Consider the following 26,566-nt stretch of genomic DNA (forward strand, 5'->3'; position numbering starts at 1 on the left):
ATTTTCTCACGTTGCTTCTGATGTTTCCCCCCAACTAACCTCAGATTGTGCTCCCTTGTTCTTGTGTTCTCTTTTCTATTAAAAACACTTCTCTCCTGAACCTTATTTAACCCTTTAACATATTTAAATGTTTCGATCATGTCCCCCCTTTCCCTTCTGTCCTCCATACTATACAGATTGAGTTCATTAAGTCTTTCCTGATAAGTTTTATGCTTAAGACCTTCCACCATTTTTGTAGCCCGTCATTGGACCTCTTCAATTTTATCAATATCTTTTTGTAGGTGAGGTCTCCAGAAAATGTATTGGGACATTTTTCCCCTTTGCCAAAGGAGGTGGGTGTGGCCAGCGCATGACACATCCAGCCCCGGGGACTGCAAGTTTGACAGTCCTGATCTAGACCAAATAATGCTTCACGTTTAGTCTTCTACAGTACATGCAAAACCCCATTTTCATGATCGGTTGTGATCAGGCTTAATTCAATAGTGGAAGAGTTTTTAATGTACTTGTAAAGTTCTTTAAAATTCAGGTGATATTCAAAGATGTGTCTGCCTTGAGAGTAGCTGATATTGAATTTTATAGCATGATAAAACATCATGAGTTGACTACAGAAAATGTTTTACAACATTTTATATGTCATCAAATGCTTAATGATTTTTGTCCTGTTCTATAAAAATTGCTAAATTTCAATTCCACAAGTCATGGGTCCTGGATTTTGGGCACATTCTATAAATTAGCCCATTTCAGGTATCTTGAAAACATTTTCCTCTACAGCGCTCCATTTCATTCAGACATGAGAATTTTAGTAATATACTAGGTAACCTACAACCTGTTGCATCATTTCAAAGATATTTCCTTACGCAAACAGAATGATTTAGGGCAGAGTTTCTCAATCTTGGTAGCTTGAAGATGTGCGGACTTCAATTCCCAGAATTCCCCAGATAGCCATATTGGCTGGAGAATTCTGGGGGTTGAAGTCCAAACATCTTCAAGCTATCAAGGTTGAGAAATGCTGATCTAGGACAAAAAAACAACAACAGTGAGAATGGAAGCAACCTGGTGGCTTGACCATGGCTTGTTGCACTCCAGCAGCTGATGGCGAGATTGGTCTACCTGGTCTCCAGAGGCCTAGTTGAGGACTGGTCTTCAGCAGCTGAACAATCTAGTTTGCTTAGTCTCCAGAGAACTACAGTAGGATTGGGCTACTGAACCTTTGGATAGTAGCATAAACCGACCACAAATTTGCCAAATTTAATCTCACAGTGACAGGAGTCATAGGCACTGTTCTCTGTAAGCTGCGCGCGCGTGCATGCGTGCACCCCAAAATACCCCCCCGCACACCCTTTTCCAAGGGCGCGCAAGGAGCCGGGCGTTGGAGTTGGGGTCGGGGAGCGACGAAATTGCAGAGGCACCGTGTGCGCTCCCCATCCCCCTACCAGCCCGTGGGTGGAAGGAAAGGGAGCCGCGGCCACCCCCGCCTCCCCACGGTGCCTCCAGCCCCCTCGCGCCCCTGACCTCTCGCCGCTGCCCCCCGCCCGCCCAATCCGCCCTCTCTCCGGTTTTGTCATTAAGCAAACTGTTGTAAATCGAGGAGTACGTTAAGTTCCAATCCCTGCAAAAGCTCAACCCCAAGTTCTTTCAGGCAGTGAAGGATCAACAAAATTTTTACTACCAAAAGCAACATGAGAAAATATTATTTTACTGAAAGAGTAGATCTTTGGAACAAACTTCCAGCAGACGTGGTTGGTAAATCCACAGTAACTGAATTTAAACATGCCTAAGATAAAATATAGAAAATAGTATAAGGGCAGACTAGATGGATCATGAGGTCTTTTTCTGCATCAGTCTTCTGTTTCTACCATACTGTAGGCGTGGCTTATTTTGTGGGTGTGGCTTAATTGTCATGACTGGGTGAGAGTGACTTGTCAACCATGTGACAGGGTGGCTCAAAGGTCATGTGACTTGCTTAAAGATGGCCAACTTGACGCCACTCATGTCAAAGGTTTGGGTTAGGGCGCCTGGCCTCTCCTCGCCTCAAAGTATCAGTGAACATCCATAATATGCTATTTAATCCTATATGTATATACTGTATGCCATATGTGTATATACATATTATACACAGGCACTCAAAAATATGCATTATCTACTATATGTAAGCTCCATTTTTGCTACCTCCACTGCATCCTCCCCTTCCCTGTGGGCAGCAGCCCATGACTGCTTTCAGGGAAGAGGATTTTCAAGGTAATCCAGGAGCCTCTGAAGCCTGTTCACATCCTTCGCCTGGAATCGACCTAGCTTTTGCTCTCTTTCCGGATCTTGTCGAGATCCTCAACTTGTCGAGATCTTCAGCTTTTCTGGCTGAGGAACTCTGGGAGTTGAAGTCCACAAGTCTTAAAGTGGCCAAGGTTGGAGACCCCTGCTCTACTGCCCGGGGAGTTTTTCTGCTGGTCTTCCCCAACCTAAATCGATCCAACCACCTTGCCAACACTCAAGATAAGCCAAGCCAGGGGTAGGCAAAGTTGGCTCTTTTATGACGTGAGAACTTCAACTCCCAGAACTCCTGAGGTAGCGTAATTGAGGCAGGAATTCTGGGAATTGAAGCCCACAAGTCAAAGAAAGAGCCAACTTCGCCTATCCCTGAGCAAGCCGAATTTTCTGGCTTTCCCCCTCCGTCCCCCCCACCATCACGGCTCTTTAGGCCCCTCCTCCGAACGATGGCCAGCGCAGCGCCGCCGACGTCACCCGCCACGCCTCCGCATCGTCTCCCTCGCGTTCCTCCCAATCTCTCCTAAGCAACGGGACGCCTTCTGCATCACGCACAGAAGGCGGGGGCTAGGTGGGAGGGAGAGGAGGGGTGGAGTCGTCCGAGGGACGCCCTCCAATCCGCGGCGGACAAATCAGCGGCAGGGTTCCCCCGTGGCGCGCGCGCGCCGGGGCCCCTCGCTCGTGGGTGTCGCGCGCCAGGGGCTCCGCCCCATGACAGGCAAGCGGGAGGCGGGGCGGCGAAAGCCCGTCTTGTCCCCCTGGTGCTCAACGCGCCTGCGTGGCCGTCTCTTCTTTCCGCCCGGTCTGGGGAGAAAAAGCAACAGAGGCGGCGGCAGGAGCAGTAGAGGAGCGGCATCTTTTGGAACGGCAGCGAGCGCCCCCCCCCCCCCCCAAAAAAAAAACGGGGGCGCGAAAGGATGTGTGAGCCTAGCAAGCACGACTTGGCGACTGTCTTCAAGCGGCTCCGCGCCGTCGCCGCGAACAAGGTGAGGCAGAGGAAGCGGAGCGTCAAAGCTTCCGAGTGACACGTTGCAAAGGCGGCGGGAGGCGGAGCGAGGGCGGTGGTGTGTATGTGGACTGCGAAGCCCAGCGTGTTGTTTACCCTGAGACCTGGCCGGGGGGGGGGTGTTTGCTGGATGGGAGACCACCAGGAAACCTTTTTCATTTGTTCTTGTACAATTTCGACAGAAAAAAACATACGCTCCTACACGCACTGCTCAAAAAAAACAAAGGGAGCAGTTAAACAAAACAATATAACTCCAAGTAAATCAAACTTCTGTGAAATCAAACTGTCCGCTTAGGAAGCAAGGCTGATTGACAATTTCACCTGCTGTTGTGCACATTCAACTTTGTACAGAACGAAGTATTCAATGAGAATATTTCATTCATTCAGATCTAGGATGTGTTTTTTGAGTGTTCCTTTCACTTTTTTGAGCAGGATAAGTAGGTGGGTAGGTAGGTAGATAGATAGATAGATAGCTGGTAGGTAGGTAGAAGATAAGTAGGTAGATAGATAGATAGAAGATAAGTAGGTAGGTATGTTTGTAGATAGATAGATAGATAGATAGATAGATAGATAGATAGATAGATAGATAGATAGATAGATATCACATGTTTTTGCTGAATTTGAAAATTAAGGGACAATAGGATAGATCTATTTCAGCCTTGTTTTGAGTCTGGCCTTATCAACTAACCATACCCTCACTGGGACTTGAACTTGCAGCCTTTGACTTGTAAGGCAGAGAATTAACCTCTAGGCTACAGTATCCAATCCCTTCAGCTCTGTACAATACAATAAATACAGTTAATATTTGAATGGGGCTATAAGAAATCATAGACTTGGAAATCGAAAAGAAACAAACCAACAAATCATAACCCTCCCACCATATGGGAAGGCATTGGGCTAACCACTTTTCTAGCATTATGGCTCAGCGGCAGCCAAAAAAAGCCAATTTAATAATAATAATAACAGCAGAGCTGGAAGGGACCTTGGAGGTCTTCTAGTTCAATCCCCTGCTTAGGCAGGAAACCCCACAGGACTTCAGACAGATGGTTATCCAACATCTTCTTAAAAACTTCCAGTGTTGGGGCATTCACAATGTCTGGAGGCAAGCTGTTCCACTGGTCAACTGTTCTGACTGTCAGGAAATTTCTCCTTATTTCTAAGTTGCTTCTCTCCTTGTTTAGTTTCCACCCATTGCTTCTTGTTCTACCCTCGGGTGTTTTGGAGAATAGGTTGACTCATTCTTCTTTGTGGCAACCCCTGAGATATTGGAACACTGCTATCATGTCTCCCCTGGTCCTTCTTTTCATTAAACTAGCCATGGTCAGTTTCTGCAACTGTTCTCCATATGTTTTGGCCTCCAGTCCCCTAATCATCTTTGTCGCTCTCCTCTGCCCTTTTTCTAGAGTCTCAATATCTTTTTGCATCGTGGCGACCAAAACTGAATGCAGTATTCCAAGTGTTGCCTTACCAACACCCCAAACTTGGCCACTTGAAGACTTGTGGACTTCATCTCCCAGAATTCTCCAGCTAGCTATTCTGGCTGGAGAATTCTGGGAGTTGAAATCCACAAGTCTTTAAGTGGCCATGTTTGAGGACCTCTGCCTTATAAAGTGGTATTAACACTTCACATGATCTTGATTCTATCCCTCTGTTAATACAGCCTAGAACTGTGTTGGCTTTTGGGTTCATCCTTTGACAGGCTTTACTGGTGTGTGTGTAAATACAGTGTAAATAAAATAATACAATAAATACAGTTAATATTTGGATGGGGTTGCAAGAAATCATAGACTTGGAAATCGAAAACAAACAAACCCAAACACTCCCACCATATGGGAAGACATTGAGGCTAACCATTTCTCTAACTATTCTGCAGCTGCAGCCAAAAAAAAAAAAAAGGGCAATGCAATCGTAAATTGAGGAATACAATCTAGGACTAGGGAGATACTAATACAGTGATACCTTGTCTTACGAACTTAATTGGTTCCGGGACGAGGTTCGTAAAGTGAAAAGTTTGTAAGACGAAACAATGTTTCCCATAGGCATCAATGGAAAAGCGATTAATGGGTGCAAGCCCAAAATTCACCCCTTTTTCCAGCCGAAGTGCCCGTTTTTGCGCAGCTGGTATTCCCCTGAGGCTCCCCTCGCTGGGAAACCCCACCTTCGGACTTTGGTGTTTTTGCGATGCTGCAGGGGAATCCCAGCATTGCAAAAACGGGCGCTTCGCTGGCAGCGGAAGTCCGGAGGTGGGCTTTCCCAGCGAGGGGAGCCTCAGCGAAATTGCAGCATCGTAAAAACACTGAAGTCCTCGAAACCCCACCTCCGGACTTCCGTTGCCAATGAAGTGCCCGTTTTTGCAATGCTAAAAACACGGAAGTCCGGAGGTAGTGTTGCCCAGCAAGGGGAGTCTTCGGCTGGCAACGGAAGTCCGGAGGCGGGGCATCCCAGCAGCAGCGGCGGGTTCGTAAGGTGAAAATAATTTGGAAGAAGAGGCAAAAAAATCTTAATGTCCTCCCATGGGAAAAGCACATTATACTATAATAATAATAATAATGCTGAGACTTGGATCACACTGTTGTTTCAGCTGCATCTGAAGATAGATTTTACGCAGCCGTGTGAAGAAAATATACTGCTCAAAAAAAATAAAGGGAACACTCAAATAACACATCCTAGATCTGAATGAATGAAATATTCTCATTGAATAGTTCTTTACAAAGTTGATTGTGCACCACAGCATGTGAAATTGATTGTCAATCAGTATTGCTTCCTAAGTGGACAGTTTGATTTCACAGAAGTTTGATTTACTTTGAGTTATATTCAGTTTTTTAAGTGTTCCCTTTATTTTTTTTTGAGCAGTGTATTTCAATAAAATCACAGTAGCAAGGTGGCCCATGTCAGCCAACTTCTGCAAGGATTTGAATCTAATCTCTGCTTCTAGAAGGAAGACTCAACTATTGTGTCATAGTGGTTTTCCCCATAATTACTAAATCTTATGCACTTTCCAGAATAGATTTACACACTTTCAGTATTGGATTTTAGAGACTTCCTGGCATAGATGTCTTATTTTATTACTCAGAAGTGTTGACAACTTCAGATCGTGCAGAACGCGGCCGCGAGAGCCATTGTGAGGCTTCCCAGATTCGCCCACGTGTCTACAACACTCCGTGGCCTGCATTGGCTGCCGATCAATTTCCGGTCACAATTCAAAGTGTTGGTTACGACCTTTAAAGCCCTACATGGCATTGGACCAGAGTACCTCCGGAACCGCCTGCTACCGCACGAATCCCAGCAACCGATAACGTCCCACAGAGTTGGCCTTCTCCGGGTCCCGTCGACTAAACAATGTTGTCTGGCGGGACCCAGGGGAAGAGCCTTCTCTGTGGCGGCCCCAGCCCTCTGGAATCAACTCCCCCCAGAGATTAGAACTGCTCCCACCCTCCTTGTCTTTCGTAAACTACTCAAGACCCAGCATGCCTGGGATTTGAGAAATCTTTTCCCCAGGCTCCTTATAATTTATGTTTGGTATGTATGTGTTGTCTGGTTTTAATATGATAGGGGTTTAGTTATTTCTTTTCATATTAGATTTGTGCCACTATAATATTGTTTTTATTATTGTTGTGAGCTGCCCCGAGTCTTCGGAGAGGGGCGGCATACAAATCTAATAAATTATTATTATTATTATTACCTAAACTCCAATCCTATTAATTCCTGGCTGCAGTGTATATTGTGGGATGCTGCTATCATTTGACAGTCTCACATTATAGAATAGAATAGAATTATTTATAGGCCAGATGTGACTGGACACATAAGGAATTTGTGCTTTGTGCATATGCTCTCAGTGTACATAAAAGAAAATATACGTTTGTCAAGAACCATAAAGTACAACACTTAATGATAGTCTGGGTACAAATAACCAATCAAATCATATTAGGAACCAATCAATATAAATGCAGTCATTAATGGGAGGGGATGGGTGATGAGAACAATGAGAAGATTAATAGACTTAGTAAATAGTTTGACAATGTTGAGGGAATTATTTATTTAGCAGAGTGATGGCGTTCAGGAAAAAACTGTTCTTGTGTCTAGTTCTGATGTGCCGTGCTCTATAGCGTCGTTTTGAGGGTAGGGGTTGAAACAGTTTGTGTCCAGGATGTGAGGGGTCTGTAAACATTTTCACACTCTTTTTGACTCGTCCTCAATGAAAGGAAGGTTGGTAGCAATTGAATAGCCAGTGCTCATTTGCAATCATTTAATGTAATTATATCTATCTATCTATCTATCTATCTATCTATCTATCTATCTATCTATCTATCTATCTATCTATCTATTATATTAAATTTGTTTGCCGCCCCTCTCCGCAAACTCGGGGCTGCTCACAACAGTAACAGAAAACAATATATAATACAAATTCAGTAATTAGAAAGCTAAAAACCCATAGCTTAAAAAAACCATGCACACAACATACCATACATAAACAGTATAGGCCTGGGGAAGATATTTCAGTTCCCCCATGCCTGACAGCAGAGGTGGGTTTTAAGGAGTTTGCGGAAGGCAAGGAGGGTGGGGGCAGTTCTAATCTCAGGGGGAAGCTGGTTCCAGAGGGTTGAGGCCGCCACAGAGAAGGCTCTTCCCCTGGGACCCGCCAAACGACATTGTTTAGTCGACGGGACCCAGAGAAGGCCAACTCTGTGGGACCTAATCGGTCGCTGGGATTCGTGCGGCAGAATATACTCATGAGAGCATGCTGGTTTTTTTTCCTGATCTTTCCCTGGCTTGAAAATATAATAATGTTAACCCAAGGCAAACACATTTTAATGATCTGTTGTTGTTGGTACTATGGGAGACTACTTTATAGCATATTTAAATCTTTACTAGCCATATCATTTTAAAATAATGTTAAAGTTCATTTCCTGTGTGTTGGAACCCAAGTTCAAAGTTCGCTTTGACAGCTCCAATAGCATATGTTTACATCACTCTGTGGAATGCAGTCTTTAATTTTAAGTCAGAAATTGATGAGTTGACTGAAAATGGCTTTTCAGTGTGTATGTCAAAAGAAACAATTGTTTTCACAATGCAAGCTTCAAGTGACAGTTCATTTTAAGTTATTTCTGTTTGCGTCTGAATATTTGACAGCAGTTATTTGATATTTGACAGCAATGGTCAGGAAACATTTGTTTCTTGGCAACCGACAGTTTATTTATGACCGTTGCAGTGTCCAGGGGTCCTGTGATCCCCCTTTGTGACTTTCTGACAAGCAAAGTCAACGGGGAAGCCAGATTCACTTAACAACTACGTTACTAATTTAATAACTGCGGTGATTCACTTGATATCTGTGGCAAGAAAGGTCTTAAAATAGGTAAAATTCACTTAACAAGCATTTCACTTAGCAACAGAAATGTTGGGCTCAGTTATGGTCATAAATTGAGGACTACCTATACTACCATAATCATGATATGCGTGATAAATTAGTGGGAAATGAATGCATCCCAAATAATTTTGGGCATTTTTTGGGATACTTTTTCATTTTTTTCTGACCAATTTAATTATCCGTGAGATACACAATTTATTGGAGAAATCTTGCAGTTGATCAGGGTAGTTAGTTAACTTCTTGCCTTTCCTGTAATTTCAATCACTGTTTGAATATTTTAGAATTATCACTCTTGCAATCAACATACAGATATGTTAGGTTTTTGATTGTATTTATTGAGTAGCAAACATGCAGCTATCTGTGTGGCCTCTTCGGAATTGCAAATGCCTCTTGAATTGTATTTGTTTCATTAATTGAAACTGACTGTGCTTAATATTTGATTTTAGATTTCCTTTGCTGTGCAGACTTTTATAGAAGTTTGTAAATTTGATTGGTCTCAATCACTACCATAGCTGCAAATGGTCACTAAACACGGCAATCGCTAAAAAAGGGATAGCTGTATTTGCTTAAGTTAAAATATTTTAAATGACAGATTTTAATGTCACTATCTTATCAGATTTTAGTATTTCCGTTACTTTCCTAATCTCCTTGTACCACAGAAACTGCCTTGCAGGCAGGTTATTCAGTTGGTTCACTTAATATATGAAGTGTTTAAACTTAGTGGACCAAGTATCTTGTAGCATCTTTCCCAACTCCCAAAAGCTTCTAATTATTATTATTTATTATTATTATTTATTAAATTTGTATGCTGCCCCTCTCCGCAGACTCGGGGTGGCTCACAGCAGCAATAGAAAACAATGTACAATGCAAATCTAATACAGTATTACAAAGTTAAAAACCCATAATTTAAAAAACATGCACACAACGTACCATGCATAAATTGTATAGGCCTAGGGGGAAGGGAATATCTCAATTCCCCCATGCCTGACGACAGAGGTGAGTTTTAAGGAGCTTATGAAAGGCGAGGAGGGTAGGGGCAATTCTGATCTCTGGGGGGAGCTGGTTCCAGAGGGTCGGGCTGCCACAGAGAAGGCTCTTCCCCTGGGTCCTGCCAGACGACATTGTTTAGTCGACGGGACCCGGAGAAGGCCAACTCTGTGGGACCTGACTGGTCGCTGGGATTCGTGCGGCAGAAGGTGGTCCCGGAGATATTCAGGTCCGATGCCATGAAGGCCTTTATAAGTCATAATATTTTAATGAAATTTGTAAGTTGGAAAAGGTGCTACAAGACTCCTGATGTTATGCCACCATAGGCAAACATGGCTTTCCTACAGCTGTCTACATCCAGTCTGTTAAACTTTCTTATCCTTGGCTTTATTTGGACTTAACTACAATAACAGAAATTGAATGAATGAATGCCCAGTGAATAAATTAAATAACTTTCAGTTGGACCTAAATTCCATTTATTTGATATGAATTCTTAAAAGTAACATTTCCCTAATGTTGTACCTTAGTAGCAGCTAAATTGATGAGTGATATTTACATTCTGTGTGCTTTTTGCATTATTTAGGAGAGGAAAAATATGCTGTGTAATAACAATTAAATTTTGGCTGTTTTCTAGTTATGTTTTGATTGTGGAGCAAAAAATCCAAGCTGGGCAAGCATAACATATGGAGTTTTTCTCTGTATCGACTGCTCTGGGACTCATCGCTCACTTGGCGTTCACTTGAGTTTCATTCGGTAAGCAAATCATTTATTATTATTATTATTATTATTATTATTATTATTATTATTATTATCAGTACAACACAGCAAATGAGATCACTATGCTGGATTTCGTATTTCATCACCAGTCAGGCGCTTCCCAAGCACCTAGGACTGCGTGATGTAGCGACGAATTATGTTTGCCGATCCCAATAAAGCGGCCTTTTGCAATTGACAGATGGAGATTTTGTCAATTCCAATGGTTTTCAAATGTCCGCTGAGATCCTTTGGCACTGCGCCCAGCGTGCCAAGTACCACTGGGGTCACTTTCACTGGCTTATGCCAGAGTCGTTGCAGTTCGGTTTTTAGATCTTCGTATTTCACTAATTTCTCTAGCTGCTTCTCCTCAATTCTGCTGTCCCCTGGGATTGCGATGTCGATGATCCATACTTTCTTTTTCTCCACGATCACAATGTCTGGTGTGTTATGCTTCAGAATTCGGTCAGTCTGAAGTCGGAAGTCTCACAGTAGTTTTGCTTGCTCATTTTCGACCACTTTTTCAGGCTTATGATCCCACCAGTTCTTTGCCACTGGTAAATATTATTATTATTATTTATTAGATTTGTATGCCGCCCCTCTCCGCAGACTCGGGGCGTCTCACAACAATAATACGAACAATATATCACAAATCTAATATTAAAAAGTCTCTAAAAGCCCCTTATTTAAAAAACAGATATACTGTACACACAAATATACCATGCATAAATTATATAGGCCAGGGGGAGATGTCTCAGTTCCCTCATGCCTGACAGCAGAGGTGGGTTTTAAGAAGTTTACGAAAGGCAAGGAGGGTGGGGGCAATCCTAATCTCTGGGGCAATTTAGCAATGCATGCGTTCATTCTTAGGGGATATTTTCTCAAGTTTTTGTATCTATATGTACATACTTTTTCTCTCATCTTGTAGAAAAGGTTTGGTTTGAAACGATCTGTCGTTCCTGTTGCTATCTTTATTGTGCACCGATAGAAAATAAATAGAAATAGTCTGGCACGTCTTTCACAAAAATACATCTTACATGGGTTTCAAAATATAGCCTATCACAGTGTTTCCCAACCTTGGCAACTTGAAGATATTTCACAGTCTCACTGCTCACAGTCACTCATGCCCTCATCACCTCGAGGTTCGACTACTGTAATGCTCTCTACATGGGGCTACCTTTGAAAAGTGTTCGGAAACTTCAGATCGTGCAGAATGCAGCTGCGAGAGCAATCATGGGCTTCCCAAGGTATGCCCATGTTACACCAACACTCTGCAGTCTGCATTGGTTGCCGATCAATTTCCGGTCACAATTCAAAGTGTTGGTTATGACTTATAAAGCCCTTCATGGCATCGGACCAGAATATCTCCGGGACCGCCTTCTGCTGCACAAATCCCAGTGACCGGTTATGTCCCACAGAGTTGGCCTTCTCCGGGTTCCGTCGACTAAGCAATGTCATTTGGCGGGACCCAGGAGAAGAGCCTTCTCTGTGGTGGCCCCGACCCTCTGGAACCACCTCCCCCCAGATATCAGAGTTGCCCCCACCCTCCTTGCCTTTCGCAAGCTCCTTAAAACCCACCTCTGTCGTCAGGCATAGGGGAATTGAAATTTCCCTTCCCCCTAGGCTTATAGAATTTATTCACGGTATGCTTGTATGTATGAGTGTTTCTTTAAATTGGGGTTTTTAAGATTATTTTTAATATTAGATTTGTTACATTGTCTTTTTATATTGTTGTTAGCTGCCCCGAGTCTTCAGAGAGGGGCGGCATACAAATCTAATAACTAAGTAAGTAAGTGAGTGAGTGAGTGAGTGAGTGAGTGAGTGAGTGAGTGAATGAATGAATGAATGAATGAATGAATGAATGAATGAATGGGGGTTGAAGTCCAGATATCTTCAAGTTGCCAAGGTTTGGAAACACTGGCCTATCAGATGTAAATTTCATTTTCAAGATAAACTTTAGTTTAATATTTAAACTGATTTTGGTCACTGTGGCACATATGCTCTCATAGCTTTTGTTTATTCTTAAAATGTTTCTATGATGTGTTAGCTGCCAATTTCAATTGCAGCTCTTCCATTATGTCTCAGGGCTTTTATGCCTTAACTCCTTTGAATAGTAAGTTGCCATTCATAAATTAAAATATCTTCAACTTTACTGTGAGTATTGTTCTGTAGATCTGATAAAGAACAATCCTATAATTATTTCCAACTAAAATGGGTGAAGTTGATGTATCAAACAGCAGTAACTTTCCCAAGATTGGCTATTTTTGTTTGATAATCCAGATCCTGTAAAGTCGGATACTTACATTCGGCTATTGTTCTGCAATTAGCTTTTAAAATATTTTCAGTAATTCATTGGCTCGCCATCAGGTTGAATATTATTATGTTCCATGTGCCAGTAATGCTTATCTGTTTTATGGCTCTTCTTGTCCTGTTTACAGTATTAAATTTATTTATTTTATTTATTTATTGGATCTGTATGCCGCCCCTTTCCGCAGACTCGGGGCGGCTAACAACAATGATAAAAAACAACATGTAACAATCCAATTTAATAAAACAACTAAAAACCCTTATTATAAAAACCAAACATACACACCAACATACCATGCATAACTTGTAATGGCCTTGGGGAAGGAATATCCTAAGTCCCCCATGCCTGGTGACAAAGGTGGGTCTTGCGAAAGACAAGGAGGGTGGGGGCCGTTCTAATCTCTGGGGGGAGTTGATTCCAGAGGGTCGGGGGCGCCACAGAGAAGGCTCTTCCCCTGGGGCCCGCCAAACGACATTGTTTGGTCGACGGGACCCGGAGAAGGCCAACTCTGTGGGACCTTATCAGCAGCTGGGATTCGTGCGGCAGAAGGCGGTTCCGGATGTATTCTGGCCCAATGCCATGCAAAAACCATTGAACAAGCATTCATAAGGCGATGCTTGATTCCTTATAAACCTCTTCAGTATTAAGTTTGAAAGGAACAATTAACTACCTTGTTTTTTCAATGGGTCTGTATCCTCTGGCTTTTGTTTGTTTTATTATTATTATTTTTTATTGGATTTGTATGCCATCCCTCTCCGCAGACTCGCGGCGGCTAACAACAGTGATAAAAACAGCATGTAACAATCCAATACTAAACAACTGAAAAAACCCCTTATAAAACCAAACATACATACAAACATACCATGCGTAAATTGTAAGGCCTAGGGGGAAAGAATATCTCAGTTATCCCATGCTGACGGCAGAGGTCGGTTTTAAGAAGCTTATGAAAGGCAAGGAGGGTGGGGGCAATTCTAATCTCTGAGGGGAGTTGGTTCCAAAGGGCCGGGGCTGCCACAGAGAAGGCTCTTCCCCTGGGTCCCGCCAAACGACATTGTTTAGTTGACGGGACCGGAGAAGGCCCACTCTGTGGGACCTAACTGGTCGCTGGGATTCGTGCAGATTTGTTTCTAACTTGCCCCCAAGCCTCCTTGTTGCTTTTTGTGCATTTCAAAATATATGCTGCTTTGTTGTTGTTTTGAAAAGAGCTGTAGTGGTACAGTGGTTAGATTAGAATGCAGTATTGCAGGATAATTCTGCCAACTGTCAGCAGTTTCAGTCTCACTGGCTCAAGGTTGACTCAGCCTTCCATCCTTCCGAGGTTGGTAAAAAGGATTGTTGGGTTTACAACAATTTACATACTGACTTTGTAAATTGTTTAGAGAGGGGGCTGTAAAGCCTCTGTTATATAAGCCTAAGTGCTATTGCTATTGGTATTAGTGGCTGTGGCTTCTGTCTCCCAAGGACAATCCCATCTGTCCGTCCATCACCCTGGGGGGGGGAATTATTGATCCCCTTGGAGAGGGTTCGCAACTTGGGCGTCCTCCTCGATCCACAGCTCACATTAGAAAACCATCTTTCAGCTGTGGCAAGGGGGGTGTTTGCCCAGGTTCGCCTGGTGCACCAGTTGCGGCCCTATTTGGACCGGGACTCACTGCTCACAGTCACTCATGCCCTCATCACCTCGAGGTTCGACTACTGTAATGCTCTCTACATGGGGCTACCTTTGAAAAGTGTTCGGAAACTTCAGATCGTGCAGACTGCAGCTGCGAGAGCAGTCATGGGCTTCCCTAGGTATGCTCATGTTACACCAACACTCCGCAGTCTGCATTGGTTGCCGATCAATTTCCGGTCACAATTCAAAGTGTTGGTTATGACCTTTAAAGCCCTTCATGGCATCGGACCAGAATATCTCCGAGACCGCCTTCTGCCGCACGAATCCCAGCGATTGATTAGGTCCCACAGAGTGGGCCTTCTCTGGGTCCCGTCAACTAAACAATGTCGGTTGGCGGGCCCCAGGGGAAGAGCCTTCTCTGTGGCGGCCCCAACTCTCTGGAACCAGCTCCCCCCAGAGATTAGAACTGCCCTACCCTCCTTGCCTTTCGTAAACTCCTTAAAACCCACCTTTGTCGTCAGGTATGGGGGAACTGAGACATCTCCCCCGGGCATATACAATTTATGCATGGTATGTTTGTATGTATGTATGTGTGTTTAGTAAATGGGTTTTTTTTAATCAAACCGGGTTTTTTTAAATATCTTAAATTATATTTGGATTTGTTATAAATTGTTTTTATTCTGTTGTGAGCCGCCCCGAGTCTGCGGAGAGGGGCGGCATACAAGTCTAAATAATAAATAAATAATAAATTAAAATAAATAATATTAAATGGTTCTTCAGTAATTATTTCTATTTTGTGGTTCTAGATCTACAGAATTAGACTCAAACTGGTCATGGTTTCAGTTGAGGTGCATGCAAGTTGGAGGAAACGGAAATGCTGTAAGTACATTAACACTTGCTTAGTTTTTTTTCTTCCTGGTTTCTAGGAATCAGTATTTAACTAATTCATCAGTGTTCTACCCATATTATGAGTTACATTTCATGTACTGTGTTTATCCTTTGATATAACTGCCACATATGCCTTCACAATCACCAGGAAAATAAATGAATAAAATAGGCTTCTTAGTCATTTGTTTCTTTAACTTTCAAGATTGCTACACTCAGTTCCCTGCTGGTTGCTCTAAGCGTCTCTTACAGTTGAATCAAAGGATAGAAAATACACAAAACGTAACTCATAAAAATCTTAGTGTGTGTTGTGGTTAGCTCTGGCCCAGCTCCTGCCCCAAGGACTGGCTGTGGGGGAGACATCCACATGCCACAGGCCTGTTTTGCCTCCGGTGGAATCTGCTGATGAAGGCTCCTCTGACCAAGAAGACATGAGTGACAGGGAGGAGGAGAGTGTGGCAGACAGCTCAGAAGGAGATCAATTATCTAGCTCCTCCTTGGATTCAGAACAAGAGTTAATGATACAACCACACATGCGGAGAGCGATGCATAGGTAGCAACAACTGAGAGATTATTATCAAAGAAAATGAGGCCACCTGTGGTCGGGTGGGGCTGTGGTGATTAGTGAGGCTGCTATAAATAGCAACCTGTGGGTTTGGCCATTGAGGAGGATTATCTGATCGTTGCGTTTCGTGCCTGCTTTGCTGACTTCGACCTTGGTGTGTTGCTTTTCCCCCCGCTTTGAAACTAAAGCAGAACAAAGGGTGTTTCACTTTGTGAAAGAAGAAGGACTGTGAATTGCCTTACAGCTGCAAGCTAAGTATCTCAGAACTGATAAGGGACTTGTACCAATTACCAGTTTGTTTGGAGACGAGTGCTCTTTGCTATACAATCCCGCTATATAGAGCGCTGGTGAGACCACATTTGGAATACTGTGTTCAGTTCTGGAGGGGTGGCATACAAATTTAATAAATAAATAAATAAATAAATATTGACAAAATTGAACGGGTCCAAAGAGGAAAGTGAACACAAGAACAAGGGGACACGATCTGAAGTTAGTTGGGGGAAAGATCAAAAGCAACATGAGAAAATATTATTTTACTGAAAGAGTAGTAGATCCTTGGAACAAACTTCCAGCAGACTTGGTTGGTAAACCCACAGTCATTGAATTTAAACATGCCTGGGATAAACATATATCCATCCTAAGATAAAATACAAGAAATAGTATAAGGGCAGACTCGATGGACCCTGAGGTCTTTTTCTGCCGTCAGTCTTCTATGTTTCTATATTTCTACCATCCTGTGGTTACCTAATTGCCATTTGCAACCTTCTCTGCTGGCTTTCGCTAACTAAGCAAAGTCAGTAAGGAAGATGGAAGATCACAACGGGTAATCATATGATGTCACGTCTAACAACCATGCAGCATTTACCTAACCATTGCAGTTAGAACTGCTGTTGTAAGACAGTTAAGAAAAGCAAGGTTTTACACCGAGGCAGGGAAAACCAGAGGCACCAATTACAGATTAGGCAAAGCCCGCCTCAAAAGCAAGAACTTGGAGAGGGACCTTGGAATGCTAACGGATGATCACTTGAATAAGAGCCACCAATGGGTCGCAACAGCCAAAAATGCTAATACACAGCAAACATAATCATTGTCTGTAAGAAAAACAAAGAAGTAAGGATAGTGAACAGGACAGTAACTGGAGGCAGCAGAACAGAAGAAAAGGAACTGGGAAAGATAAGAAAAATCTTAAAATGTTAAAAGGAGCTGGCAGACATAATTTCGGAACCACTGGTCCATATCTTTCAAAAATCCTAGACCACCGGGGGAATTACCAGAGGACTGGAAAAGAGCTGATGTGTTCCAATCTTCAAAAAGGAGGCAGGGGGAATTAGACCCAGGAAATTAAAGACCAATCAACCTGACATCAATATCTGGGAAGATCTTGGAAAAACCAAGCAGCTGATTTGTAAGCACCTAGAAATGAAAAAGCTGATTATTAGAAGTCAGCATGGGTTGTTAAAAGCAGGTCATGCCAAACAAACCGTATTGCTTTCTTTGATAGGATAGAATAGAATAGAATAGAATAGAATTCTTTATTGGCCAAGTGGACACACAAGGAATTTCTTGGACACACAAGGAATTTGTCTTGGTGCATATGCTCTCAGTGTACATAAAAAAAAGATACAGTACATTTGTTAAGAACCAAGAGGTATAACACTTAATGATTGTCATAGGGGTCAAAAAAGCAATGAGGGAACCATCAATAAAAATCTTAAGGGTACAAGCAACAAGTTATTAATAAGTGGGAGCAAATGGGTGATAAGAATGATGAGAAAATTAACTTGTTCATTAATTAAATTAACGAACCAACGAAATTTGCTTATTTGACCCCTATGACAATCATTAAGTGTTGTACCACATGATTCTTGACAAATGTATATTTTATTTTATGTACACTGAGAGCATATGCACCAAGACAAATTCCTTGTGTGTCCAATCACACTTGGCCAATAAAAATTCTATTCTATTTAGTGGATATAGTATCCTTGGGCTTCAGTAAAGCAGTTGACCATAGGCTACCTCTTAGTAAGATAGGCCCTCTGGAATCAACTCCCCCCGGAGATTAGAACTGCCCCCACCCTCCTTGTCTTTCGTAAATTACTCAAAACCCATCTATACCGCCAGGCATAGGGGGATTGAGACACCTTTCCCCCAGGCATTTTTATATTTATGTTTGGATATGTATGTGTTGTTTGCTTTTTAAATATGATAGGGTTTTTATGTGCTTTTTAATATTAGATTTGTTTTCGTTAGAATATTGTTTTTATTGTTGTTGTGAGCTGCCCCGAGTCTTCGGAGAGGGGCGGCATACAAATCTAATAAATTCAATTGCATTGAATAGAAAAATGTGGTATAGACAGCATCACCACCAGCTGGACATGTAACTGTGTGACCAATCATACTGAACATGTAATCCTCAGTGGAACTACATTGACATGGATAGAACGATGCAATAGTGTTCTGTCTTAGGCCCACTACTCTTCAGTATCTTCATATGTGGTTGAGATGAAGGGATGAAATTGGAAGTCATCAAATGTGCAAATGACACCAAGCGGGTGGGAGAATAGGGAACAATTTGGAAGATGGGCCCAAGATCCAAAAGGATCTTGACATATTTGAACACTGGGCCCTATCCAATAAACAGCAATTCAATGCTGAGAAAAATAAGACTTTGTACTCAGGCAAGAAAAAGCAAATGCGTATATAATAGGTGGTATAGTAACCTGCTATATAGAGCGCTGGTGAGACCACATTTGGAATACTGTGTTCAGTTCTGGAGACCTCTCCTAAAAAAAAGATATTGACAAAATTGAACGGGTCCAAAGACGGGCTACAAGAAGGGTGGAAGGTCTTAAGCATAAAACGTATCAGGAAAGACTTCATGAACTCAATCTGTATAGTCTGGAGGACAGAAGGAAAAGGGGGGACATGATAGAAACATTTAAATATATTAAAGGGTTAAATAAGGTCCAGGAGGGAAGTGTTTTTAATAGGAAAGTGAACACAAGAACAAGGAGACACAATCTGAAGTTAGTTGGGGGAAAGATCAAAAGCAACATGAGAAAATATTATTTTACTGAAAGAGTAGTAGATCCTTGGAACAAACTTCCAGCAGACGTGGTTGGTAAATCCACAGTGACTGAATTTAAACATGCCTGGGATAAACATATATCCATCCTAAGATAAAATACAGGAAATAGTATAAGGGCAGACGAGATGGACCAGGAGGTCTTTTTCTGCCGTCAATCTTCTATGTTTCTGTGTAACTGAGAAGGAGCAGGGGGTTGGACCAAAAGATCTCCAAGGTCCCTCCCATCTCTGGTATTTTGTATTCTTCGAACCTGTTCTGTCGAACTCTCTGGTAGAATCCTCCCGAAAATGCACAGATACAATTTCAGACACACACACGTTTGACAATTCAAAACAATGTTCTTTATACCAAAAATGCAAATAAGCGGAGCACTCTTTTTGTATAGCAAAGAGCACTGGTCTCCAAACAAACTGGTAATTTGTACAAGTCCCTTATCAGTTCTGTGATACTTAGCTTGCAGCTGTGAGGCAATTCACAGTCCTTCTTCTTTCACAAAGTGAAACACCCTTTGCTCTGGTTTAGTTTCAAAGCGGGGAAAAATCAGCACACAAAGGTCAAAGTCAGCAAAGCAGGCAAGAAACACATCACACAACGATCAGATAATCCTCCACAATGGCCAAACCCACAGGTTGCTATTTATAGCAGCCTCACTAATTACCACAGCCCCACCCAACCACAGGTGGCCTCATTTTCTTTGATAATAATCTCTCAGTTGTTGTTGCCTATGCATCGCTCTCCGCATGCGTGGCTGTATCATTAACTCTTGTTCTGAATCCAAGGAGGAGACAGATAATTGATCTCCTTCTGAGCTGTCTGCCACACTCTCCTCCTCTCTGTCACTCATGTCTTCTTGGTCAGAGGAGCCTTCATCAGCAGATTCCACCAGGAGCAAAACAGGCCTGCAGCATGTGGATGTCTCCCCCACATCCACAGTCCTTGGGGCAGGAGCTGGGCCAGAGCTAACCACAACAGAACCTCTGGAATAAAATGAACTAGCCAGCAATAACACTGGGGGGGTTTGAACATATTTTTTTTCTAAAAAGCACATCTTGTCGATGTTTTCTTTTTTAGTCTGCATTCTTTCATCAGCATGGTTGCGCTACAAATGATACCAATGCCAAGTATAGCAGTCGTGCTGCACAGCTCTACCGAGACAAGATTAGATCTCTTGCAGCTCAGGCAACACGGAAATATGGCACAGATGTAAGTAATGTACATATATTTTACAGTGCTTATTGATTTAAGTATTGGCCACAAGATAATATGCTGCAACGTCCTACCGGTGAATGACTACTTCAGTTTCAACCGCAACAACACAAGAGCACAAAACAGATTCAAACTTAATATTAACCGCTCCAAACTTGACTGTAAAAAATATGACTTCAGCAATCGAGTTGTCGAAGTATGGAACTCATCACCGGACTCAATAGTGTCAACCCCTAACCCCCAACATTTCTCCCTTAGACTATCCACGATTGACCTCTCCAGGTTCCTAAGAGGTCAGTAAGGGGCGTACATAAGTGCACTAGTGTGCCTTTTGTCCCCTGTACAATTGTCTTTCCTTTATCTCATATATCATATATATTTTCTTCCTTTCATATATCTTCTCTTCTATTTTTACATATTATCTTTATATATATTACTTCATGTCTATTCTCTTCCATATGCATTGTGTATTGGACAAATGAATACATACAAAATAAAAATTTTGTGCTGTTCAGTCATCTTAATGTTTATAAAGCTAAAATGATACGGTATTGGTATCATGATATTCATATATGTCAAAATGTTGCAGGTAATTTGGAAAGAGAAAGCCTATTGTATTTTTAATATTATCTTTAAGCTTTGCTTTTCTGCTTATTATAATCAGTTTACATGCAAAGATAAAAGATACCATACTGTTCTTGTTGAACAGCAGTGTTTGTACATCTGTTTGGATCCCTACAATTTATTTATTTATTGGATTTATATGCCGCCCCTCTCCGTAGACTCGGGGCGGCTAACAACAGTAATAAGAAACATCATATAAATCCAATACTAAAACAACTAAAAAACCCTTATTGTAAAACCAAACATCCCTATAAACAAACATAACATGCATAAATTGTAAAGGCCTAGGGGAAAAGAATATCTCAGTTCCCACATGCCTGATGGCAGAGGTGGGTTTTAAGGAGCTTACGAAAGGCAAGGAGGGTGGGGGCAATTCTAATCTCCGGGGGGAGTTGGTTCCAGAGGGCCGGGGCCGCCACAGAGAAAGCTTTTCCCCTGGGCCCCACCAAACGACATTGTGTTTGCAAAAACTATTGTGTTTGATTGAAATGATTGAGCCTAACTGCTGGGGCTGAGATCCTGGGCAGAGGTTCATCTGCTTTAAAGAACTATACAGATAGTTATACAACCACAATTAAGCCCAAAATCTCTGTTGCTAAGCAAGATACCATTCTTTTGCTCTAACTTGCTCCAAATAAGTTTCTTTCCAGCCCTAACCAGGTGCTAACAATGTTTTCATTTCTTACCAGCTTGCAAGCTCTTTCATTCTTACTCTCTTAGAAGAATGTTTTGCAAGCCCAAAGTCTTTGTAGGGTTTTTTCCATTGCTCTATTTGCTCCAAATGTTTCTTTCTAGGTGCTAATGATGTTCCCAGTTCTTACTGGCTTGCTAGCTCTTTCATTGTTACTCTCTCCAAATAAAGGTTTTTTTTAAGCCCTAGCCAGGGGATAAAATAATGTGCTGAAGCTGACCAGACTAAGGACACTAGCCAGATGAATACCTGGTAAGCAGATTCTTTTCCCTATTTTGTTCCCCCAAAACTAAGGTGCGTCTTATACTCCAAAAATTCGGTAGTTAAATGAGTTTTGCACTCATTTTACAGCCCCTCTTGCCATGGATGTTAAGTTGTTAAGTTAGTGAAATACCGTATTTTTTGGAGTATAAGACTCACTGGACTATAAGAAACACCTTAGTTTTGGGGGAGGAAAATAGGGGGAAAAAATCTACCTACCAGGTGTTCATCCTGCTTGCGTCCTTAGCCTGGTCAGTTTCAGCACATTATTTTATCTTCTGGTTAGGGCTATAAAACATTTTTTTCAGAGGGAGTAGCAAGCTGGGAAGATCGTTAGCACTTTGTAAGGGCTGGGGGAAAAAAGCTTCAAAAAAGCTACATTTGGAGTACAGGTAGTCCCCGGGTTACATCGTCCATGACGTATGATGTTTTCTCGTTACGACGACCCGGGGACAGCTTCGAAGCCACTGCTGCCGCCTCCGTTCGGGCAAAGGGATTTCCGTGGTGGCTGGCGGCTTTGGAGACCCCGCGGAGATCTCCTCGCCTGAATGAAGGCGGCGGTGGCTTCAAGGGACCATCAGCCGGTCCTTCTCGGTGCTGCGTTGCTGCAGCCTCCGAGGCTGCCGCTGCCGCCTCCGTTCGGGCGAGGGGATCTCCGCAGTGGGTGGCCTCGGAGGCTATAGGAACGCAGCGCCGAGAAGGACTGGTTTCAAGGGGCCAACAGCCGGTCCTTCTTGGTGCTGCGTTGCTATAGCCTCCGAAGCTGCCCACCACGGAGATTCCCTCACCCAAATGGAGGTGGCGGCGGCAGCCTCGGAGGCGGCAGCAACACAGCGCCAAGAAGGAACGGCTGTTGGTTCCTTGAAGAAGCCGCCGCTGTGTAAGTTGGAATATTCATGTAAATCGGAATATTCCAACTTACACCATACTTGGCTTACGACAGGCCGTGGGAACGGATCCCCGTCGTAAGTCGGGGACTACCTGTATAAGACGCACTTAAATTTTCAGCTTTTAAGAGGGAAGAAGGTGTGTCTTATATTCCAACAAATACAGATAATTGTTAATATGCATCTGGCTACCCCATTGACTCTGCTTGCTTTATCAGAAGGTCACATGAACCAGGACACTGCAACCATCATAAATACGTCAGTTTCAAGGAGTCCAAATTTTGATCACATGGCCATGGGCATGCCACAACAGTCATAAGTGTGGAAAGATATTATGATTATTATGATTATTATGATTATTTATTAGATTTGTATGCCACCTCTCTCCGAAGACTCGGAGCGGCTCACAACAATAGAGCATAGTACAAATCCAATTATTAAAACAGTTTAAAACCCTTAATGTAAAATCAATCAAACATCTCATACAGACAATACATAAAGTGCAAACGGCCCAGGGGAATCAATTTCCCCATGCCTGACGGCAGAGGTGGGTTTTAAGACGTTTGCGAAAGGCAAGGAGGGTGGGGGCAGTCCTGATCCCCGGGGGGAGTTGGTTCCAGAGGGTCGGGGCCGCCACAGAGAAGGCTCTTCCCCTGGGCCCCGCCAGACGACATTGTTTCGTCGACGGGACCCGGAGAAGGCCAACACTGTGGGACCTAATCGGTCACTGGGATTTGTGCGGCAGAAGGCGGGCCCAGAGATATTCAGTCATTTTTTTTCCACTGCTGTTGTAACTTTGAACAATAACTAAATGGATGGTTGTAAGTTAAGGATTTCCTGTAATGGCTTACACTCCAGATCACCTTTTTTTCTGAATTTGATCCATAAAGCTTAAAGCCGTATAATTACAGGCAACAGGGATTTCATCTTGTTTATAGCCAGGTTTCAGAAAACCGGTTGAACAATATTTTTTTGTTTTCTACATTAGGAAACAGATGAAAAACTTTAAACAAACAGAATCCTGACAAATTTCTCACTTGTGTTTATGTTTCTGTGTATTTTAGTTATGGATCGATGGCTCCGGAGCCCCTCCTTTATCACCTCAAGAGAAAGAAGAAGATTTCTTCGCCTCTCATGTCGCCACTCGGGTATAGAATAAATGAAAAGTTTTTAATTTCATGGAATTTTACCCATATGTGAATGATAAGGAGGTAAGCTAGCATGGACATCACTAGGGATGTCTCTGCGTCACCTGAAATATTGGTTTATCCCTGTTATATTCCCAGATGTCACAGTAAGATGCTCAAAGTTGATCATGTCTCACCAAAGCTGTCTCCAAGTTAAATAAATCAATGTCTCTGGCAGTTCTTGTTATATTTTTCTTTTAGGAACATAGAAGATTGGCGGCAGAAAAAGACCTCATGGTCCATCTAGTCTGCCCTTATACTATTTCCTGTATTTTATCTTAGGATGGATATATGTTTATCCCAGGCATGTTTACATTCAGTGACTGTGGATTTACCAACCACGTCTTGCTGGAAGTTTGTTCCAAGCATCTACTACTCTTTCAGTAAAATAATATTTTCTCGCGTTGCTTCTGATCTTTCCCCCAACTAACCTCAGATCGTGCCCCCTTGTTCTTGTGTTCTTTTCAGCCTCTCAGTCACCTTGGCTTTTAATTTATCACTGCCCTTTTTAAAACTGTATACTTAATCTAGGTCAGGGGTCCCCAAACTTGGCAACTTTAAGACTTATGGACTTTAACTCCCAGAATTCTACAGCCAGCTATGCTGGCTGGAGAATTCTGGGAATTGAAGTCCATAAGTCTTAAAGTCGCCAAGTTTGAAGACCTCTGGTCTAGGTATATTCTGATCAATTTAGAATTAAAAAGAATATTAAGTACTGCTGTACAGGGTGGTCTTTCATCCTATGCTTATCCCTTTGATTTTTCCTATCAAAGTGACATTGACCCTGCTAAAATTATGCTGATTTCCAAAACCTCCTGTATTTTATGTTGAGTGGTACAAAGCCTAGAACTGGGGTGGGGAGTTATGGCTCCTTTATGATTTGTGGACTTCAACTCCCAGTATTCCTGACCCAGGCATAGTTCCCTACCTCTGGCCTAGAACAAAGTCCTATGATAAGCAACCCAACACCTTCCAGCTTAATCTGTTGGTTAGAGTTGTTTAGCCATCTCGTTTTCATCTAGTGATAGTAATGTTCTAATTCACATGTTGTCAACTTCTCTAGTAGAACCTAATGGGGATCTTATTGGATGCTTCGCTGAAATCAAAATATGCAAAGTCCATCACAATCCCAAGGTCATATAAGAGGTAGTCACTTAGCCTAATTTATTTTTGACAAATCCGTACTGGATCCTGGGCTACAAGAATGGTGGAAGGTCTTAAGCATAAAACGTATCAGGAAAGACTTAATGAACTCAATCTGTATAGTCTGGAGGACAGAAGGAAAAGGGGGGACCTGATCGAAACATTTAAATATGTTAAAGGGTTAAATAAGGTTCAGGAGTGAAGTGTTTTTAATAGGAAAGTGAACACAAGAACAAGGGGACACAATCTGAAGTTAGTTGGAGGAAAGATCAAAAGCAACGTGAGAAAATATTATTTCACTGAAAGAGTAGTAGATCCTTGGAACAAACTTCCAGCAGACGTGGTTGGTAAATCCATAGTAACATATATCCATCCTAAGATAAAATACAGAAAATAGTATAAGGGCAGACTAGATGAACCATGAGGTCTTTTTCTGCCGTCAGTCTTCTATGTTTCTATGTGTTTTTTGTACAAGTAAATTGATAGTAAAATATTTCCCTACACTCACTACCTGGGACCATAGTTCCCTCTAAGCTGAGCAGTGAGCAATCGCTCACTTAAAAATCATCATCAACTCAGAGTTTTCCAAACCTGCCCAGAAGCCGAGAGGGAAAGAGTGAGAGGGAAGAAGAGAGAGAGGAAGAGAGAGAAACAGATAGAAAAAAGAGAGGAAGGAAAAGAGAAAGAAAAAGAATGGGAGTAAGGAAGAGAGAAAGAAAATCAAAATCTAGTTTGAAACTAGCTCAACTATTTAAGTGGCATTTTGATATTGATAGAGTTGCCCTATTATGAGCTCACTGTTATAGACACACAGTACAGTATTTTATTTTGAAATTCTCGGAGGCAAAACCGGGTGGGTTTTTTGTTTGTTTGTTTGTTTGTTTGTTTGTTTGTTTATTTATTTATTTATTTATTTACTAACTATTTATTTACTATTTATTTACTATTTATTTATTTATTTATTTATTATTTCTGTGCCGCCCAGTCCCGAAGGGACTGCCGCTCAGACACTATACTTTTCTGCCCACCCCCTCAAATAATTAGAGGGAACACTGCCTGGGACTTGAAACTAAAACTTCCTCATTATTCATATCAAGTATGATTTTTCAGCTGTATTTCTGAATGAGGTGTCAGAAAAACCTCTTCACATATAATATCTTAATGTCTTATATACATGAAAATTAGTCTCTACCTAAACTAATTCTGATTATCTTAATTTTAATTCTTCCGACTTCAACGCTCCTAATAATTTGGTATTTTTTCTCCCTTCCTTTTTTGTAGGTTAGTGATCAGGAATCATTACGACAAGAAACAATTAATCCACAGCAGAATTCTTCAGAAAATAACTCAGAAAGCAAAGATGGTATAGTTTATCAACTTTTCTTCTAAAGGTGTAACGAAATGTGGCGGATATGTAAAAATTCCTAAATCCTGTTTATTGTGTTTTTATAAGATTGTTGGATAAATAGCTTTTATCAATTGCGGTGCTTTTAAAACATACAAACTATTGACACAAAACTAGATGAGTTTTGCTGCTTTATAACCCATGCCAGTTATTGTCACACACGAAAGGTTCCAGAAATATGACTCTATCTGATCAAAAATATATTTCAAATTTGCTTATTATCATCAGTTTAGATTCAAATAAATTTTCAGCGTACTGAAGCTGTCTTTAATTCAAATAGATATGAACAGCAGTTGACTGGCTGAGTAAACAGGAAGTTGACTAGACT

At 42.0% G+C, this 26,566-nt stretch overlaps 1 protein-coding gene across 2 annotated transcripts in view; it reads left to right on the top strand.

Moving 5' to 3' along the window:
- The first annotated feature begins 2,824 nt into the window (after positions 1-2,824).
- The window catches only part of ARFGAP3 (ARF GTPase activating protein 3), a 57,590-nt gene continuing 33,848 nt past the window's right edge, over positions 2,825-26,566 (top strand). Inside the window, exons 1-6 of one of the 2 annotated variants that reach the window (XM_070755304.1) lie at positions 2,825-3,248; positions 10,255-10,373; positions 15,100-15,172; positions 19,906-20,037; positions 23,568-23,651; positions 26,115-26,196. In XM_070755304.1, the coding sequence (XP_070611405.1) occupies positions 3,180-3,248; positions 10,255-10,373; positions 15,100-15,172; positions 19,906-20,037; positions 23,568-23,651; positions 26,115-26,196 (559 nt within the window). In that variant the 5' untranslated portion in view covers positions 2,825-3,179. The remainder of the gene's footprint in view (positions 3,249-10,254; positions 10,374-15,099; positions 15,173-19,905; positions 20,038-23,567; positions 23,652-26,114; positions 26,197-26,566) is intronic. The other variant, XM_070755305.1, reaches the window with a different exon arrangement.

The sequence above is a fragment of the Erythrolamprus reginae genome, chromosome 6, assembly GCF_031021105.1.
Source record: "Erythrolamprus reginae isolate rEryReg1 chromosome 6, rEryReg1.hap1, whole genome shotgun sequence".
NCBI lineage: Eukaryota > Metazoa > Chordata > Lepidosauria > Squamata > Dipsadidae > Erythrolamprus > Erythrolamprus reginae.